Here is a 17,095-nt window from a genome sequence, read left to right as displayed (position 1 = left end):
CACATGCACAAATAAGCTCCGACTGAATGCACTGGTATACCAAGTGTTTTTGGGAATCGGTCTTCTATTTAAACAGTTATTAATTGGATTCCCAATATGGTCAAGCAGATGTAAATTGGCCTCAATCTGTTTACTCTACTACGACCGAGGTGCAATAGGATTTTTGTTCCAGTTGAGATATTTAATAAGATTGCTGTGCTACATATTAACATATCTAATGTTTGTTTCTGTACAGAAGACGAGAGACTGAACTAACACAACAAAACACTTTCAAAGCAAATTTTAAATCAAGGTGGACTTCATTAGACTTCAGCTTTTGTCAGCAAAAACCAACAAACTGTCCAAGTGAGGTTGTATGCAGTCATTCTTACCGTTACAGACATTGTAAAGCAGGCTAAGGTGAACTTCTTGATATGGGATTTTGTCACTCCAGCACCAGCAGCTAACTTGTTGTTTAAATTATTCTGGGTAAAGAAAAGAAAAATATATATATTGTTACAAAATGATGGAATCACAGAAAAAGGTCACCAGTCAAAAATCTGAAAGCAACATATCAGGTACCACATTAAAAAAACAAAACAAAACCAAAAAAAAACACAAGAACATGGCGCTGGAATGGCATTACATTCAGCGTATATTATTACTCCTTATTCCCAGAGTTCCCAGGATAGGCTCTAGAGCCACTGAGACAGTGACCAGGCCAAAGCAACTACTAAGGAAGAATAAATGAAATCAATCAATGAATTTGTAGATGGACAGGGATGGACCATCTTTTGTGCCTACATCCCTTTTTTTTTGCTAAAAGATTTCAGTGAAGATGGTAAAATACTTTAATCAAATTCTATATCGTGATGGGTCAATAAATGTGTGTTTATATTTATATTCAAACTATATTTAAATGTATAGTTAGGTTTACATTTAGTATGGGGGCTTGTTTATATGATCTGTTGTCCAAAGGTTTAAAAAAAAATAAAACAGCACTTTTGTGCATCTCTGTGTAATCTAAACATGACTAAATTAACTCCTTTTAAAATTTGCATTTAAACAGATGATGCAAATGAACCTAATTAACATACTAATTTAGAAAAACAGTTGTTTACATATACAAATCACACATTCCAAAAACACTCACATGTAAACCCTAAGAAACAAAAACTGCCCAACATATTACAACTAGGCCCGTGATAATGTTGTCGATTTATCGTACAAGATATGGAAATGACCAACAATTTTTGCAGAGTTCGATATTGGCCATTGTGTCAACATGCGTGTTATTCATTCTTTTGTAAACAGCCACCAACATTTTAGCCTTTCGTGCTGCTTCTGTTCTCACGTCTGCTCTAGGGCTGTCGAATAACACTTAGAATATGTGTCGAGTTTAATATTTATAAAAATAAATAAAATAAAATAAAAAAATAAATAAATAAATAAAAACACATTCGAAGGCAAAAACTGTGCATTTGAATTTAAGATGTGTAGCAAGCACTACCACCGATTTTAATTTAAAAAATACTGTTGAATAATCAACATGCAAGATATTAATAATACAGTAATGTCTTTCGAAGAAGAAAAATCTAGAAAGAATAGTTCTAGTGCTTCAAACAATCCAATCACCGTTAGTAATGTCGGGGTTTGAGTGAATAACAATGAATAACTAAAGCACACAAAATTCACCATGTTGTATTACAATAGTGGACTCACTGTAATTTTTCAGTAGGCCAGGTTTTCACAAGAAGAGCAGTTTAAATTTTCATATTATATATATATATATATATATAAAATTTAAACTGCTCATACATACATACACATATATATATATACACATATATATATATACACACATATATATACACATACACACACACATACACACACACATATATATATATATATATATATATATATATATATATATATATACACACACACACACACACACACACACATATATATATATACACACACACATACATAGATACATACACACACACACACACATTTAAGATAATATATAAAATGTGTGAATATTTGCTTAAATTCTTCATTTTCTCAACAAATTATACACTGTTGATTAATATTCATTAGCATTTTAGTCAGAGTAAAATTGACTAAAATTAATCCATTTAGTCAAGATTTTGTCATAGGACAAAAACCATGACTAAAAACAGTGTGAGAATTTACGCTGGAACTGGCCTGAAAGCCTATAGGTTCAATTTTTTATGCACTGTAATTTAAAAATAAATGCACTTTGTTAACACACAGGTTTGTTCTACGCAATAAACGATATAATGCTGCCGTTTGGTTTGTATTTATTTGTTGAGCCCTCTTGTGGAATGTTAAATATTTTGTGTTCACTAGCAACGGAAATTTCGTCGTTAGAATTCGAATACAAAAATCAAATTTGGGAAATATTGAAGTGAAAATTATAACCAACTTGTACCAGTGGCATAAAATGGACTTGGACAACAAAAAAAGTAGTTATCGTGACAGGCCTAATTACAACCTCTTCATGCTTTTTACAAGTAAATGTAAGGTCATTCATATTATATCAAGAGAACATTGTCCTCTTCAGTCTTGCCAAACACAAACAACTGAATCATAGACTTTCTGGTAGGTTCACACCACCGCAGGCAAGTCACTGTTATATCACCACTATGTAATTAGCTGCAGGTGTGCTTAAAAGAGACACGCTAATGAAAAACATGTTGGCTGAAATGGACAAGGTGTGTTGATCTGGAAAATTCCACCCTCTTGGTGCAGATCAGGACATGTTTGAGAACTTCTCATTGATATAAAAGGTGAACATCCTACTCTAGCATAGCTCTCAAATATCCTTAAAAAAAAACAAGGTACCTTACATGACCCGTCTAAAATGTTGTGTTATGTTTACACTATATTTTATCAAGCAAGTTATTTTAACTCTCATCCAATACCTACTCAAACCTAGACCTTATTATCCATTAGGATCAATATGGCCCATTTTGAAATGTATTAGAAGTGGAACAGTCCCCAGTCCGACAGAGAAAATGACTCATCACTGGGGAAAGCCAAATATCTGCAACATTAAAAGGTTGTTCAAATTATACTTCCACTTCCTCATGATTTTCTCTGTTTATGTAAGTGACAAAATATTTACCTTCCAGAATTTATGATTCTGGAAATACAGAAGCGGCTGCTAATTAACACCGTCTTTGTTCTGTCTGTGTTTTATGGACACGTAGCATTTTATGGACATATAGCATCAAATATTTAACTTTGCACGGAGGGGCACGGTGTATTAGAGGTGGGTTAGCACATTTGCCTCACACCTGTAGGGTTGTGGGGTTTGAATCCCGCTTCTGCCCCTAGTGCGCAGAGTTTGCATGTTCTCCCCGTGCTTTGGGGGTTTCCTCTGGTTTCCTCCCCAGTCCAAAGACATGCATTGTAGACTGACTGGCATTTCCAAATTGTTTGTAGTGCATGTGTGTGTCATTGTGCACTGCGATGGGCTGGCCTCTTGTCCGGGGAAATTCAAGACCATCGTTACCCTCCCCAGGAGTGTTCGACCAACAAAGATCAAGAAGTGTAAGAGTCTGCAAGGTCACAAAGGAACCCAGGGTAACTTCTAAGCAACTAAAGACCTCTCTCACATTGGCTAATGTTAATGTTCATGGATTCACCATCAGGAGAACACTGAACATCAGTGGTGTGCATGGCAGGGTTGCAAGGAGAAAGCCACTGCTCTCCAAAAAGAACACTGCTGCCCATCTGATGTTTGCTAAAGATCACGTGGACAAGTCAGAAGCCTACTGGAGAATGTTTTGTGGATAGAGGAGACCAAAATAGAATTTATGGTTTAATTGAGAAGCGTTATGTTTGGAAAAAGGGAAACACTACATTTCAGCAGAAGTACCTTGACCCATCTGTGAAACATGCTTGTGGAAGCGTCATGGTTTGGGTCTGTTTTGCTGAATCTGGGCCAAACAGGTGGAACAATGAACAATCACTGATGGAACAATGCATTCTGAATTATACAGCGAATTCTAAAGGAAAATGTCAGAACATGTGTCCATGACGTGAATCATGGGCTTGTGAAGCACACACGTAATTCTACTAAAGAACGGTTAAAGAAGAATAAAGTTAATTATTTGGAATGGCCGAGTCAAAGTCCTGACATTGATGCAGTAGAAATGTTGTGGAAGGACCTGAAGCGAGCAGTTCATGTGAGGAAACCCACCAACATCCCAGAGTTGAAGCTGTTCTGTACTGAGGAACGGGACAAAACTCCTCCGAGCCGATGTGCAGGACTGATCAACACTTACCCCGAACGTTTAGTTGCAGTTATTGCTGTACAAGGGGGTCACATCAGATACTGAAAGCAAAGGGTCACAGACTTTTGCCACCCTGAGATATGTAATATTGGATCATTGTCCTCAATACAAGATAGTGGCGTGTTCAGACGCAGCGGCTTTGCACTCTCCTATACGATGCTCATGCATATGATGACCTGTTGCCAATTAATCTCCAGCTGTTTCTTTTTCGTAACACTTACTTTTCCAGCCTTTTCTTGCCCCCTTTCTTTTTTTGAGACGTGTTGCGACCATCAAATTCAAAATTACCTTGTTTTTTTGTTTGTTTTTTTTCTTAAAATGGTACATTTACTCAGTTTAAACATTTACATACATTTACATTTATTCCCTTAGCAGACGCTTTTATCCAAAGCGACTTACAAATGAGAAAGATACAAGCAAAACATTTGATACATTTGAACATTTGGTATGTGTAAAAGATGAGGATTCATGTTAGATTAAATCCATTAGAGTCACTGAGTGGAATAACGTATGCTAGGATGTCGAGTATAAGGAGTAAAACATGAAAAACACACCTTGTCGAATGCTGGATAGATAGCTCGTAGTTCGGTTAGCCAACCATAGGGCATGTGTCCCACTGGATAGGTGGCTGTGAGCACTGCTACAGCCTTGCAACACACACACAGACAGATTCAGTGCATTTGAGTACAAACGTTGTGCCTGTTTGTCACAAGCTAAAAGCCAGGACCACTAACCTCTGTGGAAGCAGAGCTGCCTTGCTGTGCAGTGCTGAGATTTCGTGACACAAACAGGTTGACGATAGGCCTGCTGATCCTTTGGGTGGCCAATATGAGTGCCAGTGGCCACCAGAAGCTCAACATCATCTTGATGGTGGTATCTCCCTAGAAAACACCACAAACCTAAAATGAGAAATGAATAGCCTGGCAAAGCTCTTTGATGGATTGGCTATTTCTGACCAGTCAAGTCTCTACTCTAATATTACAAAATAACAGTGATCACTTCTCAAATGCAGTCACATGATCAACAAACGTATAGTGTTCCTTCCTATTTCTAGATATCATGTAACTGTTGCTTAATTGAGCAAAATAAATATGAAAATATTCAAAATCCAAAAAGCTTTTAAGTAGTGAAATATATTCTACAAAACATTAGTTTCAAAATGATTAGCACCCTTACCTAATGAATATTATATGACACCTGTCCTGTGGAGAATAACAGCATTAATCTCTTCCTGTAGCGTCGAACGAACTCTATTGTGCAGAACATTTTAAGCTCCTTGACATTCTCAGGTTTGTGCATGTACACTTTCCACTCTAAACATCTATATTTTGCAGTGGGTATCTGGTGCTTTTCGGTGTGTGCAGTCCATAATGCCAGCGGTAGTTCAAGGGCCACACTTTGTTTAGTACTTTCATGAAGGGCTTCCTTCTTGCAACAATTCCAAACAATTTCTTGCTATGAATGTGACATTTAATCGTTAAAGAATCGACATTGAATAACAGACTAAACCATGCAATTCTAAAACTGATTTTGGTTAACCTTCCTCCTCACTATATATATTCATTACCATTATTCTAGTACACGTTGATCTTACCATAAGATGTTGTTCCAGAACTGTATGGGCTTTCTTAGATGTTGTTGGCCAGCTCTAATCTGGTCTTCCTATTTTTGAGGCTTACCGATGGTTTACATCTTGTGGTAAACCCTCTGTGTTTACTCTGGTGAAGACTTCTCTTGATTGTTGACTGACACAGATTTGTCTACCTACTGGAGGGTGTTCTTGATCTGGCCAGCTGTTGTTAAGGGGTTTTCTTCACCAGGGAAAAATTCGTCGGTCATCTACCATAGTAGTTTTATGTGGTCTTCCGGGCCTTTTGGCGTTCCTTAGCTCACTTTACTTCCTTATAAGAATGTACCAAATAGTTCATCTGGCCACAAACGTTGCCATCTCTGATGGGTTTGATTAGATTTTTTAGTCTAATGATGGCTTGCTTCACTTTGAACTTATTGAGAGTTAACAGCAAAAAAAGTCGGCATTTTGAACTCCTGTTAATTATTTCATTTGAACTCTAAACTCTGTACTGTAGACAGCTAAAAAAAATAAATATATTTGTCAAATGTCCAAATCAACTGCACACACATAGCAATATACAATTATAAAAAATAAAATCGCACTCTCAATTGTGATGTTATACTAAATATCAGCACGGTTGCGATTCGCCCGTAGCTAATCACGGTCACGCAAATACTCAGTACAACAGCACAATCGAGGGCTCGATACTGCTTTTACACAAGAGTTTTATAAATAAGGAATTAATATCAACTAACTGACATTTCAGACACAATAAGGACAAATAATTTGTTTATTTTTGGTCCACAAATGGAAATGGTGGACTGTTGCTTGAATTGGAATTCTACGTGGTGAAAGAGACAAGTTGAGCAAACAAACAGTAAGACGTCCCATTACTGTTATACTAAATATAAGCACACTGGGGGGGGGGGGGGAAATAAAATCACTCGTCCACTCCAATTAGTGGACTGGAACTAACTGTTGTACAGTATAATGAATGAAGAAGGTGGTTCAGCTCATTACATATAGTAAGTGTGAACAGTTACACACTGCTTATCTTGCATCTGAAGTGGGTAAAGAGTTAGTAACTGTACCCCCATGTCCTGGCTGTTGGAGTCAGGAAAGTGGTCATGAATGTTGCAGTAGTAGCCCAGTCCCACGATGCTAAAGCGCACCAGTGCTCCCATGTACAAAGACAGGATTGGAATGAGCAAGGGTTCAACACACTCCAGGTTGCTGTGGAGCAGGATTGCCACAAAAATGATCTACAGGAGAGGAAATGAATAAAGATGAAATACTGCTGTGGATGTTGTACCTGGTCTTAAAACAGTACTGAAGGAGTTAACCATGAAACTGTATGCTGATGACAAACACAACAATACAATACATGCAGAAAAGAAAAGACAAAAAAAAGAAAAGGAAAACAACAACCAAAAGGATAGGATACAATGAAAATATAGAAAATGAAACTAAAACCTTAGTGGACATCAAACACTACGCAGCTCTTTCAGTAGCACAAAAGAGCTGTTGACTGGAATCATTTTCACCCCTGGCAGAACTAAAAACCGTCTGCATCAAGTTCCAATTTTGTGTTTATCCACCTTCCCTGATGTATTTATTTAAAAAATAAAAATAAAATAAAAATAAAAAATCACCACACACACACACACACACACACACACACACACACACACACACATTTCTTATGTGTTCGCCCATGACTCAAGAGTTCTGAATCGTAACTGACAGTTATGATGACAGAAGATGGTGAGAGAGATCTAGTACCTGTGTTATAACGTCAGAGATTGAAGAGGAGCCCACCAGCAGGCTGTATTTGTGCTTTAGAAGGATGCCAGCATGAATCCACGCCTTTGGGGGAAATAAAGAAACCAAACATAATTCATTATTCATGTATAATGTCTTATTTCACTTGATGAACACAATATACAGTTGTGCTCATAAATGTGCATACCCCTTGCAGAATGTTAATAAGTTTTTTTTAAAAAAAAATAAAAAATAAGAGGGATCATTTAAAAAAATATATATTTTTTTTTTTCTTTAGTACTGCCATGAATAAACTATATCACATAACAGATATTTACATACAGTCCACAAGACACAATAATAACTAAAATTTACAACGACTGCTTTTATATTTTGTGATATTTATTCATGAGTCCCGTGTTTGTCCTGAGCAGTTAAACTGCCCACTGTTCTTCAGGAAAATCCTCCAGGTCCTGCACGTTCTTTACTTTTCAAGCATCTTGTGCATATTTGTCCTCTTTCTAACAGTGGCTATATGAGATCACACTGAGGACAACCGAGGGACTCGTACACAATGCAAACATTCACTGATGCTCAAAAAGTCCACACCATACATAAAGTGCCAGGAGGATGTAAACTTTTGATCAGAATGATCAGTGTGAATTGGAATTATTCCGTCTCCTGGGAAACGTAAATATCGTATGTAGCTTCTGAAGGGCAGCACTAAATGAAACCAATCATCCTGTTCGAAAGTTTACACCTTAATGTAGTGTACTGCCTTCTTGAGCATCACTGAATATTTGCACCTTACGTAATATACGCGTATAGGTTTGCTTAGAAACTGCCAGCAGTTGTGTTACATTTAAAAATAAACCTTAGTTTAATGAAATGTGTTAGCTTAATGTCTACAAAACAAACAATAAGAAGGAGGAAAACAAACAAACAAAAAAAAAAGTTCTTAAAACACACACACACACACACACACACACACACACACACATTTATATTATATTACAATATTCATAAGTACAACTTTCTTGTGTTGTAAATAATACATCTTCAGAAAAGGTATTGTGAGATTATCACCGTGTAAACGTTAATGGAGATGTGGCAGAGTGAAAATAACACACTGGCCTTATTTTTTTGGCTTTGACAGGGTCATGGCGGTTTGCCTACATCACAGCACACTGGTGCCAGATTAAATGTTGCCTTGAATTTGGTACTTATCTTTCCAGCTTAAACCAGTTTTAGACTGTGTCATTTCAGCAGTCTCTGAAGAGCAGTGCTCGTCACTCTATGAGATGATCCAATAAAATCTTGGTCAAATTCTATAACAGACTGTGCAGTAATGTGTCAGATCATACAATGAAGATCCTCTAATGACAGACCTACTACTACCTGTTCATGATCCAGGATTTTACACTACTGTATTTATAGCTGTTCCATGAGTTCTGCATCATCCTACGCCATCTTCCTTTCGGTAGCCGTTGGATGAGGACTGTTGCAGCGGTCACATTCTGAGACTTTAATGAAGCATTTCTGATGCTGCCAGGAGTTTTTCTATCAGGTGACTTTGGACGCAATGGAACTAAACCGGCTGCTGGTCAGCAAGCCGTATTACGCGCCGATCTCAACTCATGAACTAAAAGTTATTTTAATATGTGTGCTTTTTGTCAACAGCAAAATCATACAGATAACCCTGGCTTGAATCATTATTTATATAGGAACTAGTGCTGATTTCCAGTGTTTTAAACATGAGTTAAAATAGGAAAAAAAAAAAAAAACATTTTTTTTTTTTCCCCTTCACTAATTCAATTGAAGTTTTAATGTCCCAAAGTGGAAGCACTGCACACCAGTGACTATTCACTCAAACGAAAGGACAGACATGTACCAAAATATTTCATGGTTTAAAAATGTTTACTTTTACTAAAGAAACGAACTAAACTACAGTAGAACACTTCTTTCTACCCAGCTGTATTTTGTTGCCTCGTTGGAACATTTTGTGATGGTAAAAGTTTTACATCGCTACATTAGGTCAGGAACTCCAGCAGGCTGTAAACAATTCCCGAGATGACTCACCTGTTCAGTTAAAAAAAAAAAAGAGTGCTCTCAAACAACGAGATGAAAAGGCTCCAATTTCAGATGTGGTCATTTATTACTCTGAGAGCTGACATGCTGTTTTAGTTGATATTGTCACTATTTTCTTTATATGAAAGCTATTTTTGGACAATAGTCAGACTGTAAACTCGAGTCTACACTATTAGGGGGCCTGAATAAACTGTACAGTTAACGACGATAGATTTTATAGAACTGTAAAGTTTATCATGATTTGGTTTTTAAATGAAACCAAACACCAAATCAATAATAAAAAAAAAAAAAAATTAGGGAACTGAAGGTACTTTAGACTCACCATGGCATCCAGTAAAGGGAACACTGCAAGGTAAAGAAATGCCTTTCGCGTCTTGTTGCCAACAGATTCATCCACATGGTGGAGTTTGTTGATGACGTAATATCCTAGATCTGTGTAAGCTGTGACAAAATAACACCATTTGTAATAAATGTATAAGCCACGGACCCACCATGTGTTGTATTGTCAATTCTGTTTCCATCAAATGAAAGTAAAAATAGACCAGAAGAAGCCATTTAGTTGCTTCTACTACTGGCATTGTGCCTTGCTTAACACCATCACAGAGCAGGATCTAATATCATCGAACAGAATTTTGTATGTGAAGAATCACAACATAAATTTTTATTACCACAGGACATACAGTGCCCTCTGGCACCCTTGGAAAACATGACCAAAGGCTATGAAAAATGGTCTATTGTTTAACCTTTTGTCTAAAATTTTTTTTTTAATTTAAAAAAAAAAATCACAAAAATACTCTCATGGATATTAAACAACTGCAAACAAAACACAGGTTTATCACAAATGAATAAATAAATAAAATTATATCTTTGTTAAATATAGGTGTGCACCAATTATTGGCACCCTTTTAGTTGATATTTTATGCTTCCTCTCTTGCCAAGATAACAGCTCTGAGTCTTCTCCTATAACGCCTGATACATGGCGAGGGATCTGAGAGCGTTCCTCCATACAGAACCTCTCCAGATCCTTCACATTTCTAGGTCCACGCTGGTGGACTCTCCTCTTCAGTTCACCCCACAGGTGTTCTATGGGGTTCAGGTCAGGGGACTGGGATGGTCAGAGCAGGACCTTGATTTTGTGGACAGTAAACCATTTTTGTGTTGATGTTGATGATGTTTTGGATCATTGTCCTGCTGGAAGATCCGACCACGGCCCCTTTGAATCTTTCTGTCAGAGGCAGTCAGGTTTTCATTTAATATCTGTAGATATTTGATAGTCCATGATGCCATGTATCCTAACAAAATGTCCAGGTCCTCTGGCAGAAAAACAGCCCAGAACATTAAAGATCCTCCTCCATATTTAACCGTGGACATGAGGGACTTTTCCATACGGCTCCCTCTCTGTGTGCTCCAGAACCACCTCTGTGTTTATTACCAAAAAGCTCTATTTTGGTTTCATCTGACCGTAGAACCCGATCCCATTTGAAGTTCCAGTAGTGTCGGCACACTGAAGACGCTCGAGTTTGTTTTTGGATGAGAGTAGAGGCTTTATTCTTGAAACCTTCCAAACAGCTTGTGGTGATGTCGGTGACTTCGGATTGTAGTTTTGGAGACTTTCTGACCCCCAAGACACAACTAACTTCTGCAGTTCTCCAGCTGTGATCCTTGGAGATGTTTTATCCACTCGAACCGTCCTCTTCACAGTGCGTTGAGACGATACAGACACACGTCCAATTCCAGGTCGATTCATAACATTTCCAGTTGACTGGAACTTCTTAATTATTGCCCTGATGGTGAAATGGGCGTTTTCAATGCATTTTCACATTTTGTGAAGCTCAACAACCTTCATCACAGCTAAATTCATTGGTCTTACAGGTTGTTATGAATGACTAAGGGAATTTGGCCTGTGTGTTACCTCATATTTATACCCCTGTGAAACAGGAAGTCATGGTTGAACAATTTCCTGTTCCTAATCATCCAGGTGTACTAAGAAATGTAAAATATCTATGGCAATATACTTCAAATATATATTCTCATATGAATTTATAGGGATGCACACCTGCATTTACCAAAGATGTATATATTCTTTTGGATAAACCTGTGTTGTGCAATTGTTTGATATCCATGACAGCAGAGTATCTTTGTGAATTTTTCTGTAACAAAATATCTCAAGTTTAAACAATAAAGACAAATTTTTCACAGCTTTATTAGCTGACATTTTCCAAGGGTGAAAAAGTTCCAGAACACACACATACCTATGAGAACATGGAGGATCATAGCTATAACCCCAGCTACAAGCATACATAGCACTGCTTTTCTTCTGTCCTTCTTGCCGTGGACCAGCACCAGCCCAACACTCTTAAAGTCACTCATGGGCCCAGTGAAGAATTTCATGAGCGAGTAGGCCAAACCGTAGCTGGCCAGCATCTCCACACGGTCCTCTTTTACTGACGCGATGCCTCTGTTCAGAGCCTGTCAAAGACATAGATGAGACACAAACACAATCGGTCAGTTTTGACCTTCATTTAATTTCCCAATCCATAATGCTTTTATCCAAAGGAACTACCAAGGTAGACAGAATACAAGCCAAACATACATCTCAACAATGGATGGTTGACTGAGAACTCAACTGGTGCTCTTTAACAGCAGAACCTTGAAACACTGAGACACCGCGGTGTCATAAATAAGCTGTAAATGTGGGCAGGGATAACCTTAAAAGGTACTGTTATTCCATATTCTAAAACGGGTTAGAGATGTGCTTCGGGAATGAGATAATGTGAGGCCGAACAAAATAATTCTCAGGAGTAGGCTTTTTTTTTCCCCCCATGTGGTCGAGAGCAGATGGTCAGTTATGAAGCTCAGGGGAACATCAAAGCCCGTGTTCGTTAACATGGGAGTGTATTAGACACAGTGGCGACTCGAGCCACTCGAGTGGCGCTGTTCGACGTGTTCGCCACGTTCTTCATTTATCTTCAGTAACCCATGCACTCAAGAAACTCTACAGTTCACTACATAAACACATGTAATGCCCCGATTCGTTTCTCTGTCAGGTTTCTACCCGTCTGTGTGGGAGCTTCTAAAAATAAACACATACACAGACACAGAGACACACACACACACACACACACACACACACACACACACACACGCGAACTCTGTCCCTTGCACAGAAATAGTAGTGAGCATGACATTTAGTCAGACTACAGTCCACCTCACTGTAAACAAGCCCACTTGCACTACAAAAAAAAAAAAAAAGGGGACTGAACACACTGTTCAGTTTTGATATATATATTAGCCCTGAAATTCATAAATGTCTTTTAAAAAAGTGCGATTTATGCTCGGTTATTATTATGCATTAACCTGCAGGCCAGCAGTTAATCAGCAGTCACCAAGTTAGCATAATGTTCCATGAAAGTCTGCTGAATATACTAGCAGTTACTGCCTTCAGCGCCAAAAGCATTATAGCATGTTTGGTTAAGTTTCTTTCCTCTATTTTTTTTATTCTATGGTCTTACCCACAAGTCCAGCTGCTGGCTAAGCCCCCACACTTGAGCTGAAAAATAAACTGAATAAGGTGCTGAATGTGCAAGAAAAAGACACCAAAAAAAGACCTGCTGGACCAAACGGAGACAACTATTCCCATGAAATAAAAGTCTATGAGGGCTCTAAATGAAGAGAAGTTTTGGTGCATTTTAGTGCTAAATATCTTTTGCGGGGGGGTTTAGAAATGTAAATCATTTCATAAAACATTCAAGAGGGCCTTGAAGGGGTCAAACATGGTTTTTAATGTTTTCCTTCTGTTTGGGAGTGTAATGTATCCGTTTGTGCATGTATAAGCTCTGCAAAGTCAGAAAACTCATATTTTCCACCAAAGGGACTCTCTCTCACAGAACACTGCTCCAGACCTGCCCGAAACGCATTGTTCGAAGTCCAGTTTTACTTCCGGAATTTCTCTACGTCACAGCGCACTGTCAGCATAATCCCACTCGAAGGCGGCCACTAAGAAAGAAGGCGAGGCTTCAGTGAATTCAGGCACCATGTCACGGAGACGCTGTGTGTTTCGGTGCGAAAGCAAAACCTTTGTTTGGCCTTCTGAAAATGGACAAAATTAGGAGTCAGGAATAGCAAACTTTTGCTTGTGCACAGTGCATTTCATGGAGGAGATCCTCCTGAACCTGGGCGAGTACGAGGCAGGCGACACACAAAGGCTACTCCCAGGTTGCTCTGACACTATTGTGCTTCTGAATCAAAAGCTGTAAGTGTGTTTGATTATTTTATGAAGTATCTGCTACTGACTGTTCGAATGCGGACTTTTGTGTTGTGGCTCAGTTGTAGACCTCTGAGAACATGCTAGCTAAAGTTTGCCAAGTTGCCTCAATTTTTATTTTATTTTTTTAAGTGCTTGTATCTCGGTGGTCTGACAGATGTCGATTGTAGCTGCTTTGTGATTGTATCTTGAAACAGTTTATATCACTCGAATCACAAGAATGCTAGCTTTCCAAAGATATATCGCACGAGTACCCCTGTACCGCAGCTGTGCACAGCATAGTTAGTCCCGCCAGCAGGGTTGTAATTTACATCGTATCTGAAAGGTGAGAGAGGAACAAAACCAAAACATAGCGCTGTGAAATGTTCTGCTCAAGTCGCGTTTGCAAACTTGCTTTCGCTCGATCATCCGCATTTTCTGAATCGCGCTTGAACTGATCCGGTAAAACCGACGACGTGTTGCTTAGGAGCTTAGAATTGCTTTAGAAGCACGGAGGTAACGCTAAAGCTAACGCTAAGGGGCATTACTTTTCTGATACATGCAAGGCTTTTGGCCAATCAACGCAACGGGTCAGCTGGCCAATCAGAGCACTCTGGGCTTTGGAGAAATCAGAGTGTTTTAGGCAGCCTAGGAATAGACGTACTGCAGTAATGTACAATATTTGATTTGACAAATAACAAGCACATTAACCTATTCTCTTACAACCAATAAACAACATAATTAATGTTTAAAAATCATGATATGACCCCTTTAATTAATCGGTATGATCAGCTGCCTCTCAGTATTCCGTCATACGTTTAAGACGAGTTTTATAATGTATAAGGTCGATAAAAGAAGCTTTATTGTATATCAGCTATTCAACAAATGTGCATCTTTAAAATGTCCTCATTCTCAACTCCATGCCTTTAAATTGCATTGAAAAAACTAATAGGTACACATACATACATTATATACAGACATACATACACACACACACACACACACACACACACACACACACACACACACACACATATACACGCATATATAAAAAAATGACAGATATAAGACCATCACTTTTCCAGCTGTTGCGAGGGGCAGCATACTCATTACACCATTTAGTTCCATAAACAGTCCTTCCAGGATTTTGCGATTATGTGGGACATCATCACGACGCACACTCAGCCGAAGCCCTCTTCGATTCCCGTTCAACGAACACGAACAGGTAAAAGCCGCATCAAAATCAAGCAATTTTGGCCGGAACGATCACAAATCCTGTACGGACTGCATAGAGTAAATATCGCAAACGTAGAAACTGCACCAAACACTAACGCGGGCCCACAGAATTAAATCCAACACATTTCTTCACTCAGAGGCCAAACTTTAAGTGCAGACAGCACGTCCAGGATGTACTGAACCACTTCTACTGTAAAATATAACAGAGGAAAATTTAAGGAGAGGGGAAGGGGAGATTACAGAGTGGATAATGTCCAGACTTTATCACTTCACCATGGTGACCTCGCGTGCACCTCGCAAACCGTCACAACGGCAACAGGAACATCTTTGTGGTGTCAATCACTAGACTGCACGCTGCAAGTCTTCACGTTGTTGACTCCCTTTCACAGCGTTGCTCTAAAAATTCAGCAGCATGCAACTTAAGCCGAGAGTGAAAACCTCTCGACTTACTCTTGTTTGTGGCCATCGCTATTAATGTTGTCCTGTCTAAAACAACAACATCTATGGTCTATGGCTTCGGCGCTTTAAACCAATGGAGAACTGAGTATTTTTAACAGAAGCCATATTAATAAAATAAGTTAATAAATAATAATAATAATAATAATAATAATAATAATAATAATAATCAACATCAACAATATCATTAACAGCAATAATAATAATAATAATAATAATAATAATAATAATAATATTAACATTAACAACAGCAACAATAACAACAACAATTAATAAATGATGATGATGATGATGATGAGGATGAGGATGAGGATATATTCCCATGGTATCAAGCGACGCATTTTCAAGCGCCAATCAGAAGAGAGCAGTGGAAGCGGAGGATTATGGGAATATCCTTCATGTTTACTGCCATATTTTTGATTTATTTATTTATTTATTTTAAAATCTTTCTTCTTTTGAATAATGTAAAATGATATCATATATAAAACAGCGCTCGTGCTTGCGACACCGCTGCACGGTGATATATGGAGTTCGGGAGGTCATATCAGCGCTCGTGTGCTGAACCGCTCGCGCTCAGGAGCAGTGCATGAAGCTTTCCACTGCAGTTCAGCAAGCACACTCTGGGACTGGACGGACACGGGAAGAGAGGACGCGCTCGCGGATTCTTCTTTTCTTACCTGCTCCCCAAAATCGATGGCGATGTTGGTAACAGCCAGAGGAATCAGGAATCTGATGAGAGGCCAGTAAGCGGTGAGGCAGGTCAGCTCCACCATGATCCTAGCGAAATTAATCAAATGTCGGCTTACATTCGCGTCGCTCCGATAATCAAACACCAGCAAGCAGCCGGTTATACCTTCTACTCCTCTATAACCGACTGCGGCACTCAGCCCTCAGGACTCAGCACGTAACTGAGTCATGGACCATCATGCAAGACGTTTCGCAGCGGTGAGAAACAGAAGGTCATCAAAACATGAAAAATATTATAAATCTCAAGACACGCGAAGCGGTCCGCAGAAAACAGAGAACTGACAGCTTAGCTTCTCAAGTTCTATCGATAAACATCAGCTTCCGCGCACGGACGGCATTAACCCGGCTGTTCTGTCTGTCTGCTGCGCTTCTGTCTCAGCTTTTAGGACGCACGTGAGCCTGCACGACACTAACCCCGCCCCTCCGGAAGTACACGTCACATGCCCCGCCCACCAACCTGTAAACCCTAATGACCAATCAGAATGTACTGCAGCTCATTCTCTCACCAGTACAACACAATTCAAGTAAAGCAAGCAGCTAAATTAAGAGTAGATGCTTTAGATAATTTATGATCGGAGATAAGAGTGTATGAGTTCACTTTAGGGACTGTGATCCTGAATTTAACTTTACTTACCAAACAATAGGTTAGCGTTTCATTTATTTGTTTGTTTGTTTGTTTGT

The 17,095-nt window shown here is 38.7% G+C and overlaps 1 protein-coding gene across 3 annotated transcripts in view; it reads right to left on the bottom strand.

The window, feature by feature from the left end:
• Window positions 1–16,805, bottom strand: part of ankha (ANKH inorganic pyrophosphate transport regulator a) — a 32,096-nt gene extending 15,291 nt beyond the window's left edge. For all 3 annotated transcript variants that reach the window (XM_053675040.1, XM_017453331.3, XM_017453332.3), the window contains exons 1-8: window positions 16,345–16,805; window positions 11,985–12,201; window positions 10,055–10,173; window positions 7,666–7,749; window positions 6,975–7,145; window positions 5,045–5,191; window positions 4,865–4,957; window positions 372–464 (exon numbers count right to left, since the gene is read on the bottom strand). In XM_053675040.1, coding sequence (XP_053531015.1) covers window positions 372–464; window positions 4,865–4,957; window positions 5,045–5,191; window positions 6,975–7,145; window positions 7,666–7,749; window positions 10,055–10,173; window positions 11,985–12,201; window positions 16,345–16,440 — 1,020 coding nt within the window. In that variant the 5' untranslated portion in view covers window positions 16,441–16,805. The remainder of the gene's footprint in view (window positions 1–371; window positions 465–4,864; window positions 4,958–5,044; window positions 5,192–6,974; window positions 7,146–7,665; window positions 7,750–10,054; window positions 10,174–11,984; window positions 12,202–16,344) is intronic.
• Between the last annotated feature and the right edge of the window lie 290 nt (window positions 16,806–17,095).

The sequence above is a fragment of the Ictalurus punctatus genome, chromosome 23 (genome assembly GCF_001660625.3).
Source record: "Ictalurus punctatus breed USDA103 chromosome 23, Coco_2.0, whole genome shotgun sequence".
NCBI classification, from domain to species: Eukaryota; Metazoa; Chordata; class Actinopteri; order Siluriformes; family Ictaluridae; genus Ictalurus; species Ictalurus punctatus.
Note: the sequence above shows the minus strand (reverse complement) of the source record. Positions and strands in the feature narration are given on the sequence as shown.